This window comes from Chinchilla lanigera, unplaced genomic scaffold (genome assembly GCF_000276665.1).
Source record: "Chinchilla lanigera isolate Chin_1 unplaced genomic scaffold, ChiLan1.0 scaffold00003, whole genome shotgun sequence".
In the NCBI taxonomy this organism is placed as follows: domain Eukaryota; kingdom Metazoa; phylum Chordata; class Mammalia; order Rodentia; family Chinchillidae; genus Chinchilla; species Chinchilla lanigera.
Genome location: NW_004955404.1, coordinates 2,288,805 through 2,309,104, shown reverse-complemented (window position 1 = coordinate 2,309,104; position 20,300 = coordinate 2,288,805). Strand labels below are relative to the sequence as shown.

Genomic DNA, 20,300 nt, shown 5'->3' with positions numbered 1-20,300 from the left:
GCCCACAGCCCTCAGGTGCACAGAGAGGCCACTACCTGCTTCTCCTTTGACTCCAGGAATGCCGTCCAGTCCCGGAAGACCCTTGTCACCCTTCTCCCCAGGCAAGCCCGGGCTTCCTAAAGAGAACACGGTTCAGAGCGGGTCGGTCTGGTTCTTGCCTTCTCCACCGAGCAGGAAGAGGCCCTGTGCACCTACCTGGGTAGCCGACACTGCCCGGAGACCCCTTGGGGCCCGGAGAGCCCGGCACACCCGGCATCCCAGAGCTGCCCTTCTCTCCCTTCTCTCCGGGGCTGCCGGGGAAGCCCGCTAGCCCCTGGTCTCCCTGTGGGAAGAATCAGGCATGTGAGCTTCAGGTCTGTCCCAGCACGTGCACACGTAGGCGCCCTTGGATCACAGACGCTCTCAGGGGCACTGAACGCTGCAGGGCAGAATCCCATTCCCAGACCTCACTCAGGGAATCAGAGTCCACTTCCAAAAAGGAGGCAGAACTAAGGGAGTGAGAGACCAAATGTCTCCTTCCTACTCGCCCAGTCCCTCTGCGCCCCTGTTTTCCCTCCAGGAATGGCTCTCAAAGAGCTTCTGGATTCCTTCCTGGGGAGGCGGAGGTAGCAGCTGGCCAGGCTGGTTAGTGGGCCGTAGTTAGGCCGTGGGCCGTAGTTAGGCCGTGGGCAGTAGTTAGGCCGTGGGCAGTAGTTAGGCCGTGGGCAGTAGGGCTCTGCCTGCGCCGGGGTGGTTACAGGGAACTTTGGAAAGGGGACAGGGCGTTTCCTTGTTACACGCTGCTCACCTTGTCTCCAGGCCGCCCGGGAATCCCGATGCCAGGCAGACCTGCCTGCCCCTTCTCTCCCTTTGCCCCTTTCTCTCCGGGCGAGCCAGGGAAGCCCTGCTGGCCGGGGACACCAGGCACGCCCTTTTCTCCAGGAGTTCCTACAAAGGGAGGAGGAGAAGGTGCGGGTGAGATTAGTAGCACCACCCACCAGCCAAGACCCAGATGAAAGGACCAGATCCTTCGTTATCGATCTGCAAGCCATGTCGCCACTCTAACCGCATCATGGCCGTGGAGGACACACTTTTACAGACCCTTGCTTGTAAACAGAGAGAAGAGATGCACCTGCTACTTTACCACGAGTGTAAAAATGGCTTTCGGGGATTTTATTACGTAATCAGCTCCGACGCACCAAAGTGTCATGGGGCCGTGGGGCCGTGTGAGGGGCGCACCTAGACGTCGGCTGTGACGCCTGTCACTTCCAAGCTCCCCACCACCTGGGTGTAGCCAGCACCCGAGAAGTTTATCCCACCAGGCAGCAGTAGAGCACCTGGCCATGGCTGGAGGAGACCAGAAGCCAGGCTCCCTGCGCAAGCCAGCCCCTCTCTCCTACGCCCCGGGAGCCCTGCTGGGAACCTGGGGTCCAGGCCAGGCTCCCTGGGTGCCCAGGGACAAGCCAGCCAAGTGGGCAGGTCATGTGGGCTCACCCAAATCCACCTGTGCATGGCCTGCTCTACTGCGCTCCATTGTGACTGATTCAGCAGTGGCCACAGAGCCAGCCAAATGCCACTCCTGGGTAGGTGAGAGGCCTTCAGGTGTGCCCTCCCACCCCACGTGCACACCCCAGGCCCAGCCGATTCCCACCCAGTCAGCCTACCTGGCAGGCCCATTCCACCAACCGATCCTTTTGGTCCAGGCAGCCCAGGAGCGCCCGGCGTGCCACTTATACCTGGGTCACCCTTGGGTCCTGAAATAATGAAGAGGGACAGTGCTACGGCTCAGCACCTCTGCACACAGCAGGGCTGCACATTCCTCCCTGACCGCAGCCATCCCGGGCCCCCGAGGGCCACCTACCTGGCTGTCCAGGGTGCCCCGCCTGCCCATCCTTGCCAGGCACGCCTGGGGTCCCAGGATCACCTCGGGATCCCTTGTCCCCAGTGGGTCCAATTTGTCCTACAAGCACAGAAAGACATAATAGGAGCCCCCGCTCTGAGGCAAAGGGCAGTAGACGTGCAGGGCAGGGCAGTGCAGCCCCAGCCCAGGAGAGCGAGCGTGTCCTCCCTGCCACCACGCACCTTTCTCTCCTTGGTCTCCCTTCTGTCCCTTCATGCTGCCCATGTTCACCGGATCCATGGAGCCCGGCTTTCCGGGGAGCCCGATGTCACCTTTCTCCCCTTTGAAGCCAGGGTCTCCCCTGGGTCCAGAAGTGCCCGGGAAGCCGTGGTCCCCTGCACAGGGAAGAAGGACCCGTCCGACCTGGTGCCGCCACCACTCCTGCAGCTCCTCAAAGCAAACGACGAGGGAGGGAACCCACAGCGTGCCCCAAAAGTGACGTCAGGTGGCAAGTGTCCAGCCACACAGGAGAAGCTGCCCCAGGTAAGTGGACAGGAACCCACGAGCGCGGTTTTCTAAAATGTCTCGCACTGGTGACCCCGACCCATGTCTGTGTCTCTCTCCATCAGCTCTGCCCACAGCGCCCTCCTTCCAGGTGGAAGTCGCGGACGGGAATGGCCTGTTCTACCCCACAGTTCCCCTTTCTAATGTCCCAGTTCCCTTCAAAAATAATTATTTTGGAGCAATTTCAAATAAGAAATAAAATCAGAGTAGAGAAGAGGCCCAGTCTGCAATCATTTGATTTAAGACTGAGGCCCTGGGCCCTCACGCTGCGGGAGACCCCATAGGGAGGGCCCCAGCCGGGCCCAGGAGCAGGACCCACTCCCAACTGGCTCCGCGCCCTGTGGAGCGGCTCCCTGGAAATGAAATAGGACCAAGGGCCATACACGCAGTTCCCGCCACCCCAGAGGTGCTCTGGGGACAGCCCGTTTCCTACCTTTTTCACCAGGAAATCCTGGGGTGCCCACTGGTCCTGGAGAGCCTGGCTGCCCGGGGGTGCCCATGACGCCCATTTCTCCCTTGGCACCTGTGGCCAAAAGGAAGGACTGTGACCATCTCATCACCCACTTGGAACCGGAAGGGAAGTGCCAGGCCTCATGAAGGAACAAGGCCGGAGCTACTCCTGTCGCCCAGCCAGGAGGACACTGGGAGGTCACCTACCTGGGAACCCCGGAAGTCCAGGCGTGCCCTGCTGCCCAGGAAGGCCAGGCAGCCCCGACTGTCCCGTTAGGCCAGGAAGTCCTTGGGCCCCTTTGTCGCCTTTAGGGCCGGGCATGTCCAGTCCTGGGAACCCAGGGAATCCTTTCTCTCCTTTCACTCCAGGAGGACCTAGGGAGGGCAAAATGCAAGACCTGTTAGACGAACCCGCGGGATGCTCTGCCGTGGGCATTACTGTCACTTTCCAGAGGGAGCACGGGAGCCACAGGTGCTGGGGACGGAACGATGCCCTGCGTTTGGGGCCATCAAGTAAACGGGGGACAGTGCTGTGTGAGGGAGAAGCCGGCGGCTTCCCGCCACCCACAGTCACAGCCACCCCTCCGTGGCCTCCCTGAGCTACTCTGTGCTCTCCCCTGAAACTGTGTGACTCCAAGGTTATCACCATAAAGGCAAAGGCAGCTCAGCAGAGCGTAGTGAGTTTACACCACGGGCAGATGACATGGAGACCTCCCTTCAGATGGGAACCTCACAGTCCCTGCACGTGCACCAATGGGGTCTCTGACTGACGCACAGGCTGACCTCCGTGGAGAAGGAACAGAAGTCTAGGACTGCTTCGGAGTACGACCCAGCTCACTTTCATGAACTGGACTTCACTTTCCCCCCTTTCAGTTCAGGAACCATGCTCGTCCTCCAGGTGCCAATGTCGCCTCCCACCCCACTGTGCCCCAGGAAGGAACCACTCTTGGGAACGTCACATCACCTGATGACCCCGGTAGTCCGGGTCCTCCGGGGGGGCCCATGGCTCCAGGGGGACCGAGTCCCGGAGCCCCAGGTGGGCCTGCAGGGCCCTGTGCGCCAGGAGGTCCAGGGTCGCCTGTAAGGGAAGGGTGGGAAGTGAGCGAGGGGGGGCGCTGTCACGTGCTCCACACCAGGCCTATCCACGTGTACAGCAGCACGCCGTGAAGCCTCCCAGACCCTCACCACCCACCCAGCGGACACCCGGCACCGCCAGCCCCGGCCCCAACGCAGCCCGACAGTCACCTCTGCTGCCCTGAAGCCCAGGGGGACCAATTGCTCCATGCTCCCCGGGGATGCCAGGTCCCCCGATGCTGCCCTTCTCTCCAGGGGTGCCAGGAATGCCAGGAACACCAGGCAGTCCTTTGAGCCCGGGAAGACCAATGCCAGGCTCTCCCTGAAAATCCCAACAGAAGCCAGTTAATTGGCCACATCAGGGCTGTTTCCAAGCCAGCAGCATCTGTGGAGACGTAGCTGCTGCCACCAGTGTGTCTGGTAAGAACGGGGTCTGCCCCACCCTCAAAAAGTTTGCAAAGTTTCAAGTAGGGTGTGGAGGTGAACAGGGCCAGGGGTTCAGCTCAGTGGGAAGGGCAGGGCTCAATCCCCAGTGCTAGAAAACAGAAGCCTGCAAAGCCTCCTCACACCTTGACAGGCTTCCTATCACTCTCCTGCAAGCCCCAGATGTAGGGAACTTTTATTGTTCTCATTTTGCCTGTAGGGAAAGTCAAAACTGAGCGTGGCCCTCCACCTCTACAGCCCTGCGCTTAGGTTAAAAAGCTGGGCCTCAGCTAGGCATGGTGGCGCACACCTGTAATCCCAGCACTCAAGAGGCTGAGGCAGGAGGATCGTTGTGAGTTCAAGACCAGCCTGGGCTACAAAGTGAGCTCAAGGCCAACCTGAATTGCATAGCGAGACCCTGTCTCAAAGAAGACAACAAACAAACACAAAGCTGGGCCCCGATGCCTGATAAACTGCCTGTGATGTGGGACTAGCGCACGGCGGGCATCCTCTTAAGAGGTGGCCCAGTTCCAGGGCTGGAACCAGACACCTTTCATTCAGTTTCTCGTATAAATGAAGGCGTTCACAGCAAACCAAACATGCACAAGCACTGCCTGAACCAAGGGGCTTTGCCAGACATGATGGGTACAAATAAAGGAAGCATTCCGTAGGACCAGGGGGCATTTGAAACAGCCTCAATGCCAGCCTGGACACAGGCCGTCTGAAGGGGGCGGGAGGGCAGAACACTGCAGTGCTACTTGGGGTCTCCTCAAGTGACAGAGCGCCAGGACACCAGTGGCCTCGGCAGCATCTCTGCATAAACTAGCGGGAAATTTGCAAAACAGAAGGCGCTCTGCCCAAGGGCTCTCGGCGGTTGGAAGTCGTAAGTCAAACCTTCATGCTGCTCACCCGGTGTGCACGGAGTCCTGGGCAGCCAGGCTCCCTCCCTCCCGTGCTTTAGCGTGTTTCCGGCACAGTGACTCCACACCCTCACGGGGAAGCTGCTTAGATGCACATTGCATCTTGATCTTGTAACTTCCGCTGCCCCGTCTTCCCATCTCCGAAACTCCATCTCGGTTTCCTGCCCTCTACTTTCATTTTGCGCTTTAAGTTATCTATACTTTGGGTTTCACCTCTAAGAGAAACCATGCGCTATCTTTTAGGACAGCAGCTTTCCAACAGCACTTGCCCACTACTCACTGAGCAGGGGGTCCTACTGAGACCCATGTACACACCCGCAAGGACACGGCACAAAACTGAAACAGATTTGGGGCTGGGGATTTAGCTCAGCGGCAAAAGCGCCTGCCTGGCAAGCGCAAGGTCGTGAGTTCGGTTCCATGTACCGGAGAAAAACCAAAAAAAAAAAAAAAAAAAAAAAAAACTGAAACAGATGTTTCAGAAAATCAAACACAAGTTCCCTCAAACCATGTCCTGCCAGATGCTGGGTGCTCTGGTCCTTTCTGTCCCGGGCTTTTTCACTGAAATAACAACACGCAGGCGCAGTCTGTCTCAGAGGTTAGTGACCCGCATGTTAGGTGTCCAGTGGATGCCCAGGTGGGGACCCAGCAGCTCGGTGCCCGAACCCACCTTCTGGCCAGGTAAGCCTGGGCTGCCAGGTAAGCCGTTAAATCCTGGGCGGCCTGGACTTCCGGGAGGTCCCGCGTCTCCAGGTAAGCCGTCCACACCTGTTCAGAAAATCCAAGAAGAACGTGTTACACAAACACGCTCTCTCTTCACCGGCCAAACACACTGGCCCATCTGAGACGGCCCACAGCAGCGGAGCCTTAGAGGAGGCGCTAAGAGCCACAGAGAGGCCACCTGGTCACAGCGTGGCCCCCGGCCCTCCAGCACCACCCCTTCCTCCTCCTAGCACCTGCTTTTCTCCCCATGCTCCGCTCTTCAAACTCATCTCCCTTCTACTGCCCTCCGGAACTGAGCAGGTCAGCCCCCGCTCCCACAGACCAGGGGCCAGAGGCTGCGACCCTCAGTGTGGGCGTGGTCACCCCTGACGCTGAAGACCTGGGCAGACCCCAGAGGCTGTGACCCTTGGTGTGGGCATGGTCACCCCGACCCTGCAGACCTGGATGGACCCAGATGCCGTGACCCTTGGTGTGGGCATGGTCACCCTGGACCCTGCAGACCTGGAAGGACCCCAGATGCTCTGACCCTTGGCGTAGCTGCAGATAGGAGCAGCCCTGCCTCCCCTTGGAACGCAGCCCTGATCGCCTGCTTCCAATAAGAGCCCGTGGCCCTCCAACCCAAAAAGTGGAGAAGCCCCGCAGTGCCCTGGCTCTCCATGTCCCCAGGACGTCTGTCAGCCACCTGCCCCACCCCAGGGTTCTGCTGCGTTTCCAGCGGCGGCACATGCTGTGCTTCCGGCAGCAAGCCTGGGAGACCACTGGTGTGGCCCTCTCTTCAGTGGCACTGAGATCTGTGTCACTGGGACCTGAGTCACACGCAGGTGCTGTGGTCCAGGCGGGTGCCTTGGTGAGTGGTGCTGACCCCACACCAGCCTCTGCATCCCAAGCCACGGCTGCTATGGGCACAAAGGCCTCAGAGGACGGAGCCCCCCAGGACAACAGCAACAACATGGAGGGAGCTCCGTGGGGCAGGAGCAGGGAGGAGGCTTCGCATCGGCCTCCTGGATGTCTGGTCATCGGTGGGAAGGGTCCCGTGCAGGGTGGGCATATGTGGCCCTCAGAGGACAAGAGCCCCATCCTGCCCTCCCAGCCTGGCCCTCTGCACCCATGCAACTGGCCATGTGTGGGCGCCTCCAGGCAGGAAGCCCGAGGGGCTTAAACCTTGTTCTGCCCCAAAAGCACATGTGTAGACAGAATTTCCCACAGCACATCCCTTCCATGGCCATAACTCTTGTCTCCACCTGGACAGCATCTGCCTGGAGGCCACGTGCACCCCGACACTGGGGAGGTGGGAGTGAATTCCCTCCTTCTGTCCTTTCAGTTGCAGGAGGTAAAGGTTCCAGACACCAAGGCCCTGTGGAGATCCCTCCCCTGGTGCGGAACCCCCAGTCTCCCTGGACCCGCCTCTGCCGCCCAGGCCCGTCCTGTGGGGCAGGCTTTGAACAAAGTAGGGGTGGCCGTGCCCAGCTGGGCAAGCGTCCTCACTGGCAACCCTCTACCCAAGCAGAGCCTCCATGCAGGACAGGAAGAGGCAGGCACTTCCCGCAGTCCCCTGCAGACTCAGAAAAAGCACCTGTGGCCTTGTGAGCACTGTCTTTCAGGTGTCCCATGTCTGTGGCCTCCTCTCCTCAGAGGTTCACACCAGGACAAGAGCAGGGGCCCCGGCCACTGTCACTGACCCTCCGAGGAGTGGATGTTCCCTCCCCAGGCCTCCCAAGGCAGTCTCCCGCACAGGGCTCATCACTTTACCTTTGGGGCCTGGAGGCCCAGGAAATCCAATCCCTGGCTGGCCCACAGCGCCCTTCTCTCCAGGGAGGCCGGGCCGCCCAGGGCTCCCAGGGAAGCCTCGGTCACCTGCGGTGTGAGAGGGACCAAGGGTTGGCACAGGAAGAGTGTGACACTGCCCCATGGTAACCAGGGGACCACAGTTCAAGCAGTACCTTGGGGTCCTGGGAATCCGGGGGACCCTGGGAGCCCATCTGCGCCAGGAGGACCGGGTAAGGGAAAGGACCTTCCTGCTTCGCCTTTTGGACCTGAGAAAACAGCAAAACCACGGAGTTGTCAGCCACACAATGCCACAACTCCTCAGGGATCGAGGGAGTCACACATCCCTCCCCTGGTAACACCCGTATGCCCGGCGAGAGAGAGGGCGCGGTCTACGTCCACACTGGCCCTCTGTGTTTCTCGAGTCTTCTACAGAGAGCTCCCTTCTCCCCACAGTGGACATCCAAAGTGACTGAGCTGTTTGCTGACACGAGACTTCTGTGAAAGCTGTCAAAGGAGAGAGCTTTGGAAAGTTGAAAACTCCACAGTACCACAAAGAGAGATGGTTTGGGTCGTTTCCTCACTAGCCTGCCCCAAGTGGCAAAGCACTGTTAGTACTATCTCTCGGTTCACCAGATGCTAACTTCCTCTGAGGTGGACCTCACTCTGCTCATCTGGCGGCCAACCGCACACCACACGGTGTGGGCGTGGCCGTGGGTCATCCTGACCCCCCAACATGGTCAGGTCACTGGGGTCCCCATGTAGCTGGTGGGGAGGAATGCAGGGACTCCCTCCGGGGTGACAAGGACTCCCCAACCCGTCTGGGAACTGTAGGCGAGTGAGTTGGCCCCAGAATGTCCCGCCTGTGTCCCGCCAGACTATGGGAAATGACTGACTTCAGCCCCCAGCCGCTATCCGGCCCAGTCCGGGAACAAAGCTTTCACGGTCACCAAATAAACACAGCTCTGCTAGATCAAAGGTCTGCTCTCTAATCCAGAAGCCCACTGGGCCTGCACACAAGGAACTTTCCAGAATGTACACAACCGGTCAGCAACAGTGGAACACCCTCCTCCTGGAACCTTCTTTCCTCCTGTGCCAGGATCTACTTGTAATGCCTGCTTTGATTTATCCTAATATGGTCTTTTCTGGTCTGAAAGTCTAGCTTCTTTTCACAGTGCCGAAGACCAGCAGATGCCACAAGCAGAACACTGATTTGTTGCTTTTGGAAGCAGGAGACATGGGGAAAGTGGTCAAAGGTCTCTTTTCCTGGTTCTCTGGGGTCTTTCTAAGTCATCCCTGGGGTCCCCTGCTTCTGAAAGAGTCAGAAATGAGTCATTTCTGGAGTCCTTGCTTAAGGAACACTTATTCACGGTGTCACACGGTGGTGCTGGTGCTCCTGACTGCACAAATCCAAACCTGACAGACACAGGGCCCTCGGCTCCCCAGCCCCAGGTTCCATCAGACACCCTGACAGCACCCGTGCCGCACGCCCCTCAGTTATCTACACTGGAACAAGGACAGGACGCTCCTTGGGGGGCAGATTTTGATCACCCGGCCAAATCCAAAGACAGAGCAGAGCTACTGAGGAAGAAGAACACAGAGTAACAGTGGCACCTTCTGCTTCATGGAGACCTGGATTATCTAGTGACTCATGCGGTTTTTCCCAAGGTTTACCAGGCACACCCTTCGCTAACTTTTACATTTCGAAACTCCGCAGGAAACACACACCTCCTCCACCAGGCACAAACCACCCGCCTCCCCTTCTCATCCCACGACCCATCAGGGAACAACAGGCGGGCTCCCTGTCTGCTTGGGACACATGAAAGGGACTGGCCACTGCGAGCCCACCTGTGCCAGGCTGAGGGGCAGGCTCCTCATCCCCCCGAGGAGCAGGTCACAGGGCGCAGACCCTTGGACCAGGGCAGGAGAGCAACGACCACGATGGTCTGCTTCACCCCCTCTTCACACTGAGCCTCGTGCTGGGCACGCGAGCCACCCCGTGCATCCCCAAGCACTGACACCCCACGATTTAAGCAGCACTCAGGCATCAGAAGCAAAAATCACTTGGCAAACACAAGCAAAAATGAACAAAAAAGAAATAAAGAGGAAAAATGGCCTTATGTTTTCATTCCTTCCACATCAAAGGCTGACACACACTGTCTGCTTGTTTATAAGGAAAATCATTGATGCATGCAGGTTCCTAAGGCCATACACATGACCTGGCCCATCTCGCATATGAATAAAGGAGGTTAAAAAACAAACGAACACTAGAACAGGACCTACCAAGGGCCACCCCTTCCTGCACACACACCCTGAGTCCCTGGCCACGTCTCCGTGACCTGACCCTGAAGCAGCATCTGGATGTCCCCATGTCTCACCTGGCAGGCCTGGGGGCCCGGGATTTCCAGGAAAGCCTACTTGTCCTTTGTCACCAATGGGGCCAACTGGACCTAGTCCCGGAGGTCCAGGGGGGCCGATGTCACCACGATTGCCAGGGAAGCCAACTCCTCCGGGGGGACCACGTTCTCCCTTTAGTCCGACTGAGCCCTGAGGTGACAGGAGGAAGAGCAGAGTTTGCCCTCCGGAGGCAGGAGGGCGGGACCACGCACACGCGCTCTTCCTCAGGCAGTGTGGAAGCAGCTCGCAGTGCTTACTTCCCTGAGCCGCCACCAGATCGGTCTGCAGTTAACATGCGGAGCCAGCACGCTCTGCCCTGAGCCAAAGCAGCCACCCCAGCACCGCATGAGGAGATGCTCCGGAGGGCAAGCGTGCGGCACCCACAATCCTCCTGCAGGCCACGGCACAGACACCACTAGCGTTAGAATCAGCCTCCCGCTGAAGGCGAAAGTCTCTGGACTCAGCCCTCAATGTGTCAGAAGAGACTTCAGCCCCCTTAGCCCTTCGAGTCCGCCCTGCCGGCCCCTGGCTTAGGGACCGTGACGCCCATTCGCGTGTGCCAGCCGCCGTACAAAGCAAGATACGTGGGTTCTGCTCAAGCGACTGGTTCCTCCGTGCACTATAGATGTGCACTTGTGAAAGGCACACTTGAACCCTGGGGATAAACATACCGGGGAGCCTTTGGGGCCAGGAAGTCCTGGGTGGCCATCTCTTCCGGGGGACCCTGCCCTGCCAGGGATGCCGGGCTGTCCTGGGAAACCGGGGTCGCCTTTGTCACCTTTCAGCCGAGCATCGAAGATGATCTCTCCAGGCTCTCCCTTGGCTCCCGGCTGGCCTATCAGCCCAGGTGCACCTTTGGGACCCTATAAAGACAAAGCCTGGTGACGTTACGGGAGGATCCATCCAGGGGACACACCAGTGTTCGGCCACCACGGGAACCAGGGTACTCAGATCCCACTGCTCACTCCCGAGGCAAGCCAGCCGCTCGGGGACCAGGTCCCGGTGTGCTGCCCCGCTGTGGCTCCTCACCAACCCCTTTGTGGTTTGTCCCAGACAGAGCTCACTCGGACAGGGCCAAGGATGTCACTGGCCCTGTCCGAGTCACTGATCCCTACGGGATCATTCTTTCCCCTCCCCAGAACATTTTAGACACTGTTGGGGCCACTGCACAGGTGACCCTCGAGTCGGGGGGGCCTCAGAATGGCTTCTGAGGGCAGAAGGTGGCTGCACGTCACAAAGGCTGGGAACAGCCATTGTTCTGCGCTCTGGGCAGTACTGAAATTTCATGGGCTTCCTTTCACATTCATGCCCCAAACGCCGGAAGAGATAAGGACTTCCAGGGCATCAGAGATGGGGAATTCTAGGACGTAAGCATGGGGCCAGCTCTAAAATTAGCTATCTTGACAAGCTCTGTGGACTTTCCCAAGACTCTCCCAGGAGACACTGTCCAGAACAGTTTTCAGTTCCTGGAAAGTCGGATCTGCAAGGAATGCCCACGCCCAGAAACGTTTCTGCTCCAGCCACCAGAGAGCCCAGGTGCATGAGGAAAAGGGCATGAGGTCGCAAACAACTATGCCAGTCACTTGGCCCTGCGGGCCTGGGAAAGCCGCCTCCAGCCCCTGCTGGCCTGCAGATTTAAACCCTCACATAACTCACTCAATCCCTTTTCGTACAAGTACACGTGTCTCAGCGGGACGTGAACTGTGCACACAGGCACACACATCTCCATGCACCCGCCTAGTGTACCTGTCCCAGGAAGGCGTGAAGCCCAGGATGGACCAGAACTCATACCGTCTTCAAACTGTGGACACCACTGCCACCAGCGCCCACCATGTGTTGGAACCCTTGGGTGCCATCTCTAACCCTGATGGTGACCCTGCGTGGGAAGCGCTGACACACAACCAGGCGAAGGAGGAAGCCAGTGTTCAAAGAAAGTAGGGGACACTCCAGAGAGCGCAAGGCTGGACCCACTCCCGAGGGCGCGGCAGCGCCCAGGGACCAGCACTGGCTTCATAAACGGGGGAAGGCCTGGCACCCATGCCTTGGCCCTGGGACCTGGGGGGACATCTTGCTTCACCGGGCACCCCCAGTGCCCGCTGGGCCTGCTTGGGCCCACACGGACTTCCAAAACTCACTCAGGAGCCAGGATCCCTTCCCAAACTCAACTCAAGCTTTTAAAAGGAAATATCCTGGAAATTCTATCAAAACCCAGGGCATCCGCTGCTATTTCATCTCAGCCTCCCGTCCAGGGCGGCCCCTGGTCTCGGGGTGTCTCTTTCAGCCTCAAACCAGACTGGAGAGACATAGGCCATATTTTTCAGCAGCTCAAACCCTGGAGCTGTGACATAGCTTCAAATAAAAGGGATTAAGTGGCAATTAAATTATGTACCCATTAATCTACTTTTAGAGGTTTTTCCCATCCAGGGAAAGGAGGTTCCCCAATAGAGGCAGCGTGGGGATGATCATTTTCATCACAGGTTTCACTGCCCTCTCTACCATGATTTCGCCTCTGCTGCCCTCCACCCTCTTTGCCCTCCTGCTAGTTTCATCAGATTCGGGGCCTGGATTCCGCCCAAGCTCGGGCAGGAAGCCCACAAGGACAGCCAGGCCGATAACGCAGACAGACAGAGGTTAAAAGAGCCTTTTCTGCTTCCTCCGACTTTGATCCCACCGCGGTCAGTTATCTGAACTTCCCCTTTACTTAGAAATATTTTAAACAATTGCTACTTCTAACTCAGCTCCCCAGGCACCAGAGAAGGCAGAAGCCCAGAATCCGACTTCAAAAGGAGAAAGCCCTGCAGAACTCCAGCTGTTCCTGCTGCCCGGCCCTCCCTGAGACGCACTCCCAGCTATATCTTTAAAAAGCTAAACATTTTAAAGAGCTACATCAGAACAGGAAAGGCCAAAGATCTGACTTTCAATTTCTACCCGCCCCCCACAAAAAAGACAAAAAGGAATGAAAGAAATGAACAAAACTGGTCTCAGCTTACAAACCTCCTCAGAGCCGAGGGAACGGGGAAGAGGAGCTCCCTAGCTTAAAAGCCTCAGAGACGGGGTGTGAATGCACACGCCAATAACGTGCCTCAGGTTTTAGGGTGATCAGTTCTCGCCTATGTAACGACTTCTTTAACAAATGGGATGCTAAGGAGCAGGTGTTTGGTTTAACTTGAAGGTCTCGTGTTCACACATGTGAGATAGCTCATTTATAGACTTGGAAAAGCACCTATGCGTTGGCAAGGTGTGGGCAACAGGAATTCTCAGCCCACAGACTGCAAGAAGAAGGGAGACTATTTCACCCAGAGGGGCAGGGTCGGCTCTGCTCCACCTCCCCATGGGCACTGCTGGTCCGAGCGACCCGCTGGTAAGAGTCGAGCTCCCGCCCAGGGGCATCAGGAACAGCGGTCACACGGACCAACAGCGACTCGGCTCTGAACCCAGGCGCTGTGAGGAGTCCAAGATCGTGCTGGGCACAGGCCGTGGCGTCACCCAGGCTCGGGAGGGTCACACGAGCCATTCAGAGCGTACCCAGACATCATTACAGCTCCCAGGGCAGCTGGGAGCCATGTGTGCAGCTGGGCTGGTCTGCGGGTGACACAGCACGGCCGCGTCGGAATCAGGAGACGGGCGTACTTACAGGCACCCCTTCCACGCCATCCCTGCCTGGCAGGCCTCTGTCTCCTTTGGCCCCTGGCTGTCCCGGGAAACCTTTCGGGAGAGAGAAGAGCACAGCGCCCATGAGCCAGTTCTCCAAACTCCTTTGTCCTGAGACGCAGCTGTGTGAGTCTTTCTTCCCCGGTGGACGATCAGTTATGAACATCCAGACAGCGACAACTAAGGCGGCTCAGAGGCGCATGGGGAGCCCACAGGCCCCAGGAACTGGTGATGCGGGTGCTGGGACCCCCCCTCCAGCCCGCAGCCTGGGGACCAGAGAGGAGAAGCCCCTGCGACTTCCTGGACAGGCCTCTCGGAGGTGCCCAGAGACCCAGCGGGCAGCTGAGGACGTCTTTACCAGGCCAGGCTGACAGGCCGCCGCCTGTGGCTCTCGCTGTCCTGCGTCAGCTGCAAATGCAGGAGGTGGGCGGCCCTAGGAGGCGCCACGCCCCAGGCCCGTTGTCACCTGCTGCTTACCGATCTCTCCTGGGGGCCCCTGTGGCCCGGGGGGCCCTCGGAGTCCTTCCGTTTCGCAGATGAGGCAGCTGTCTCCTTTCTGGCCTAAGGAGGAAGCACAGGACACTGGTGTGTAACGCGCACAAGTCCTGCGATGACCGAGGGAGTGCCCAGAGGAGGCGCGTCCGCCACGGAGGTGCCACAGTCTCTCGGTCACCCGGTGACCCTGTGGCGTGGCTAATGTTGCTGTGACCCTGTTGCGTGGCTAATGTTGCTGTGACCCTGTTGCGTGGCTAATGTGGACTCATCGTCCTCCCGGGGAGGACAGGGGCGGCCGGGGCCAAAGAGACCCAGCAGCGCTGGAAGACCTAAAGGCCGAAACTCTGTCCCTTCCCAGGGAAATTGGGAGAAAAACCAGCAGCCCCACCCTCCCCAGAGAGCAGGACACGCTGTGTCTCGGCCCACAGCCAAGCAGCAAGACCTCCAGGGCGTCCGCCACGCCTGCGTCCGATCCCGGGCGGTCTGGGTCCCAGCTCAGCTCAGACAGCACAGAGCACAGTGCGGAGGCCCCACCATGTTGCCCTGCCCAGCTGAGAAAAACAGAGTGGCGGGACAGGGAGGGGTCACAGAGCACACTGTGTTGCTCTGCTTTTCCAGGGGCCCACTCAGGAGGCTGAGGCAGGAGGATCACTCTGAGATCAAGCCCAGCCTGGGCTGCACAGTGAGTTCAAGCCAGCCTGCACTACACAGCAAGACCTTGTTGCAAAAAATAAAAAATAAAAGAGCCCAGTAAGCAGGAGGCTGGACGCTGCCACCGAAGCAGGCAAGAGCTCTGTAACAGTGTGTGACGCACTGAGGCAGCCGCTGGGGAGAGACACACTGCTTCTCGAGTGCTGGCACGCAAGCCCACAATGTCAGCAAAAGGCCGGGCCACTGGGCCTGCCATCAGCGGAGCCAGGCATGGCTCTGGGAGGCTGAGGCAGGAAGATCACAAGTTGCAGCCCCGCCTGAGCAACTTAGTGATGTAGCAAGACCCTGTTTCAAAACAAGAAAGGTCAAGGGGATGTAACTCATTGCACAAGTCCTAGGTTCCATCCCCAGCCCTGAGAAGCTGGCAACTAGCAGGATCCAAGACAAACTCAGTTGCAGCAGATCCTAGGAGGTTCCAGCAGATTCTAGGTGGGAGTGCCCCCAAGGTGACTGTTAGGTCATCCCCGTCTGGACTCCGCCAGATGCCAGCGGAGCTGTTTTCCAGGCAGTGCTTGTCTTTGAGACTTCTGAGGACCAGGAGCTCTTTACGAGCCCCGGCCAGGAATGGCACACAATGGGGCGGGCTCCGTGGGCAGCCTGGGGCTTGTTCGCTCTCGGGCTGATGGGCCCGTAAGTGTCGGGAGTCCATTGTTTACTCCAGGCCAGGACGGGCTGTGGCCGTGGCGACAACCAGCTGCTTCCCACATCGCTGCAGGGATCAACGCGGGTCCTGCGCTGGCGTCACAGCCAGCTCTTAAAAAGGCTGAAGATAAAATCGGGAGCCGCAGGAAAGCTGGTTAATCCATCACGGCGGATCTGCCCCCACTGATTGCGCAAACCCGCTCGCAGGCAGGGGCGCTGCGAGTGCAGAGGACAGGCGCGGCTTACAGGAAGGGTGTGCGCTCTCCCTCAGGCTTTGATCTGGGGTCCGATCTGTAGGATGGAATTCTGTGCTGGAAGAGGGTGACCAACAGTGGTCCAACCTTAGGGCTAGGCCGCCCCAGCGCTCAGGGTCACAGCTGTCTCACAAGAGCTCAGTGCCCGACGAGCTGATCGGAGCTGAGGGAGACGCTTCTTCTGAGGATGGATTTGAGGAGAGTCCCCCATAATGGCCCTAACCTGACCCAAGGCAAGTCTGTGGAGGAAAATCCATATGCATAAACAACACTGTTTTTAAAACATTAAAATCTCTCACCTTTCTCTCCAATTTCACCAGTCAATCCCTGCTGTCCTGGGGCTCCAGGGGGCCCCTGGTCGCCTGGCGGTCCCGGCTGACACTCCACAATGCCATCTGGAATTGAGTTTTCAGAGTTAGAGTCATGGCCAGGCGTGGCTCCTGTCTCTGCATTCACTCTTTATTATAAACCAAAGTGGTTCAGGCTGATCGGAGGTGCTGGAAACCCAGCCTTCCTCGGCTTCCCTGAGCCTAACCCTGCAAAACGGGGGTATAAGCCTGCAGAGGAGCCCCGCACACGCGGTCCGTGGCCCACCACGTCCAGGAAGCACGACTAGCATTTCCACGTCAGAGACTCCAGGGCAGGGCGCCATCCCGGAGCTCTGTGCTGTGCCCTGCTCCGACCTTCCCGAGCAAAGCCCACGCTGTCACCCTGCTCTGCGCACCAGGACAGTGCGGCTCTAGCAGGATAGGGGCCCGCTGGGCCGCCAGCTTCATTCCTTTCCTGGGGGCAAATCTGCAGCTCACGACCACCACTTGGGCGATGCAGACCGCCATCAGGGAATGCTGCTCATCTTTTTCTTATCCAGTCCTGAGCACCCTTTATGCAAGGGGCATGACCATGAAGTAGAGAGATGCAAGCACCGCCAGTCGCGGGCTCCAGCGAAAGAAGTACTGCCTGACGGTTCAGATACGCACCGAGGCAGTTTGTGTTTCCTGCATCAGTGACTTTGGGAAAAATGACAGAATGGAGAGTATAAGAGCTGGCATCTTGCGCAGGCTCCAGGGCCAGAGCAGCCTCCTGCTCCTCCCCTCTGTCTTCTCCCCAGGGGAGAGAAGTCAAGGCCAGAGGCTTTGGCCCCTGGACACCGGAGTACCTGCAGCAGGAGCCCGGGGTGCAGGTGCCCACCCAGTGCAGATGTGTGAGCCATGTCCACCTGTCAGCTGGGCCGTCGGCCCCAACACCAAACCCTGCTGCTCTGTGACTCGGGTTACAGCTGAGCTGACAAAGCGTAAGAACCGAATCCAGGAGAACGCCTGCCGCACTCCCGCCACCCTCCAACCTCTGCACCACGGAGACCCCACCGGGCAAGGGGACTCTGTGTCTAGGCTTCCAGGAGTAACCGAAGAACACGGGACTGTGGGCTGTCACTCCAGCCTCGCGCGGGGACCCAGCAGCCCCCCAGGGCCCAGCCTTCTCCCCAACACAGAGCAGAGGGTGACGCTGGACGGATGTGTGCAGGCCGTCCACATCACCTCCTCCTTTCCCACATTCATGAAATCATGAGCAGAGGAGGAAGTTCTGTAGAGCTGCCCGGATCTGCCCACTTCCCCACCCAGGTCTTGCTGACCCTGCCCCAGGAGCCCATCTGGAGCCGATCACACCCCAGCACTTATCCGTCCTCCTCCACAAGTCCCCGTGCGAGGATGCCCCTCCCTTTCCTAGGATGCCCTTGAATCCCAGCAAGGAAATCCCAAAGCCCTCAGACGCGTCTGCCACAGCCACACGGAGGATCAGTGCTTCAGATGCTCCCCAGAGCCCCCCCGCCCCACCAGGACCCAGACGCTGCTTTGGAAACCAGAAATCCGCCCACTGGACGTTTCCTAGAATCCTCTGGAATTTCCCGATAGTTTGCTGCGGTGTCTCGATCAGCTCCCAGGGCCACCATAAGGAAGTCCAGAGATTAGTGGTGCAAGCTCAGCTCTCAGGGAAACCTGGTACAGGTGAACTGCCCAAGTCACGCCACTCAAACGTGAAGCCACTGACCGTGTTGTAGCAGTGACACCTGCAGCATGCAACCCCTTCTTCCTTGCATGTGGCGTGAAGTCGGCTCCTGTCACCACACACAGCATCTCCACCACACAGTGCAGCACCACCAGTTCCCAGCAAAAACCATACAACTCCACTGCTTCCCTTCAATCTGAGATTCCAGGAGGCTTGCAGCTGGTCAGCACTTATTTCCTTAAGCCAATTCTCTCTCTCTTTAGTTTAACAACTCATTTTTATAGCCTGGCCAATTCTGCAAAGCTACCCAAGTAAAAATGAACCATCAAGCAATCCCTGGACACCAAGACGCCCAAGACACCGGCTCCCGGAGGTTTGCAGCGCCCTCCTGGCTCTGCCCTGGCCATCGCCGAGGGAACTTACTTGTGTGGCCTGGCTGCCCAGGAGGCCCGGGGAGGCCGGGAGGACCCGGGAGCCCGTCCTTTCCACTGGGTCCGGGCAGAGACACGCCTGGGAATCCTCGGTCGCCTTTTTCTCCTCTGTCCCCGGGGAAGCCGGGAGGGCCAGTCAGCCCCGGGATGGGAAGGCCTGAAAGCAGCAGAGAATCTCACGTGAACACTGGAGCAGCAGCGCCCGGCTCCCTCTGCCTCTGCCCCAGGTACGAGGATGTCGCTGCCAGGGAACCACTCTGGACAGCACAACCAACCAGGCTGCAGGCTTGCAGCGCGCCAGGGCAGAGCACAGACGCAGTGGGCAGGGGGGACAGGAGGGCAGGGAGCCCCAGCGCAGGGTGCAGGCAGAGGACAGGGGGCGGCAGCCGGTGCCAGCAAAGGTGCACGGCGTCCTCCAGGCTGAGCACCCCACAGAACTGATGCGAGACTGAGGCGGTGTCAATAAACAAATATGAAAAGCCAGCACAGCGCCCTCCACAGGATGACAGGGGGAAGAGCGCGGCTGGGAATGAGGGCTGCCTCAGGTTCCCACCAAGCGGGAGAAAGAAAAGGAGCTGGGGAGAGATCAGAAATTAGAACCACCAGGCAGCAGAAAAAATGAAATAAAGATCACAAAAGATAAAAACAAGCTAAAAAATCAGCCAGACATGGTGGTATGTGACTGTAATCTCAGCCCTCTGGGAGGCTGGAGCAGGAGGATCATAAGGTCATCCTGGGCAGGTTGTGACTGAGCAAGATGCTATCTCAAAGTTAAAGTTTAAAAAGAAGGGCTGAGGGTATAGCTTAGCATGAAGGCCCGGGGTTCCATCCCCAGTGCCACCAAAAAAATGAAAAATAAAAACCAAGCTGAGCAAAAAGCTTCAGGCACGATGGTGAGGCTAAACTCTAGCACATAGACGTGTTCCCAGGCGACAGGGACCGCTGCTGAGCAGGGATGCTTGCACACTTGCACTGCACACGGGCCCTGCACACACACGCACATGCAAGGCCCGCCCTTGGGAGACACGACCCCCAGGAAATGCAAACTAGCACGCGTGAACCAGCCCTCAGGACTGCCACGCTGGGCAATGCTGGCTTCCCAGGAAAAGCGAGAGGGGCTAGGACAGCGGCAGGTGTCGCCCGGAGCATCCAGAGGGGCACGTGGGTAAAGACGCTCAGGGGGCATGCGCCTGCGCAGCAGCCAGGGTCTGCAGAAGCAGGAGGTCTTTGGCAGGGGTCTCCAGGGAGACGAGACCCCCACCCCTGCCACGAGCATCTGAACAACACCCTAATATACAACTTACAAACACAAAGCACTCATTTAGAAAAACGTGTAACACACCGCTGCCTATTTTATGCAAATGTCTAACATACGTGACGAATGTGCGTAACTGAAGCCTCCGAGAGGTCACACATACACACACACACACACACACACACACACACACAGGAGACTTGGCTGAGGTTCTCACCTGGGGGACCCGGCTGGCCTTGAATTCCGGGGTAACCTGGACAGAGAGGGCGGGAGAGTTGGCCAGTGTGAGAGGAGCATGCTTGCAATACTCCGCAGCACCCAGCTGGGGGCGCACATGGTACCCACGCTGGGGGGACTTAGAAGACAGCACAGCCCCACTGAGCTGTAAACAGCCAGCTCCAGAAGCCACAGGAGGAAAAGAGCCCAGGACGCCCACTGGGATGGTGAGGTCGGGCCTGACCCAACAGGCCCCAGACCAGACCTTCAGGGGATGGAGGAGGGGAAGGGGAAGGGGAATGGAGGGAGAAGAGAGGGTGAGAGTGAGCGGGCGGGCCCGCGGGACAGGTACCTTTGGGGCCTGGCTCCCCTCTGGGCCCGGGGGGGCCTGGGTAGCCGCGGTCTCCTTTCTCCCCCAGAGGCCCAGTGCCTATGACCTGAGGAAGAGAAGCAGACGTCACCCTCAGCAGGGGATCGGGGCAGAGCGGGTGAGACATGAACACACTTTTA

General features: G+C 58.6%; 1 protein-coding gene across 1 annotated transcript in view; it reads right to left on the bottom strand.

The window, feature by feature from the left end:
- Col4a1 (collagen, type IV, alpha 1) overlaps nucleotides 1–20,300 on the bottom strand; it is a 131,132-nt gene that overhangs the window by 18,220 nt on the left and 92,612 nt on the right. The window contains exons 25-45 of the mRNA XM_013516808.1: nucleotides 20,143–20,227; nucleotides 19,792–19,827; nucleotides 18,312–18,476; nucleotides 16,184–16,279; nucleotides 14,260–14,343; nucleotides 13,766–13,836; nucleotides 10,803–10,994; nucleotides 10,113–10,281; nucleotides 7,911–8,003; nucleotides 7,720–7,824; nucleotides 5,918–6,015; nucleotides 4,079–4,229; nucleotides 3,798–3,911; nucleotides 3,041–3,208; nucleotides 2,817–2,906; nucleotides 2,062–2,214; nucleotides 1,841–1,939; nucleotides 1,644–1,733; nucleotides 788–927; nucleotides 196–322; nucleotides 36–116 (exon numbers count right to left, since the gene is read on the bottom strand). Of these exons, the coding sequence (XP_013372262.1) occupies nucleotides 36–116; nucleotides 196–322; nucleotides 788–927; nucleotides 1,644–1,733; nucleotides 1,841–1,939; nucleotides 2,062–2,214; nucleotides 2,817–2,906; nucleotides 3,041–3,208; nucleotides 3,798–3,911; nucleotides 4,079–4,229; nucleotides 5,918–6,015; nucleotides 7,720–7,824; nucleotides 7,911–8,003; nucleotides 10,113–10,281; nucleotides 10,803–10,994; nucleotides 13,766–13,836; nucleotides 14,260–14,343; nucleotides 16,184–16,279; nucleotides 18,312–18,476; nucleotides 19,792–19,827; nucleotides 20,143–20,227 (2,407 nt within the window). The remainder of the gene's footprint in view (nucleotides 1–35; nucleotides 117–195; nucleotides 323–787; nucleotides 928–1,643; nucleotides 1,734–1,840; nucleotides 1,940–2,061; nucleotides 2,215–2,816; nucleotides 2,907–3,040; nucleotides 3,209–3,797; nucleotides 3,912–4,078; nucleotides 4,230–5,917; nucleotides 6,016–7,719; nucleotides 7,825–7,910; nucleotides 8,004–10,112; nucleotides 10,282–10,802; nucleotides 10,995–13,765; nucleotides 13,837–14,259; nucleotides 14,344–16,183; nucleotides 16,280–18,311; nucleotides 18,477–19,791; nucleotides 19,828–20,142; nucleotides 20,228–20,300) is intronic.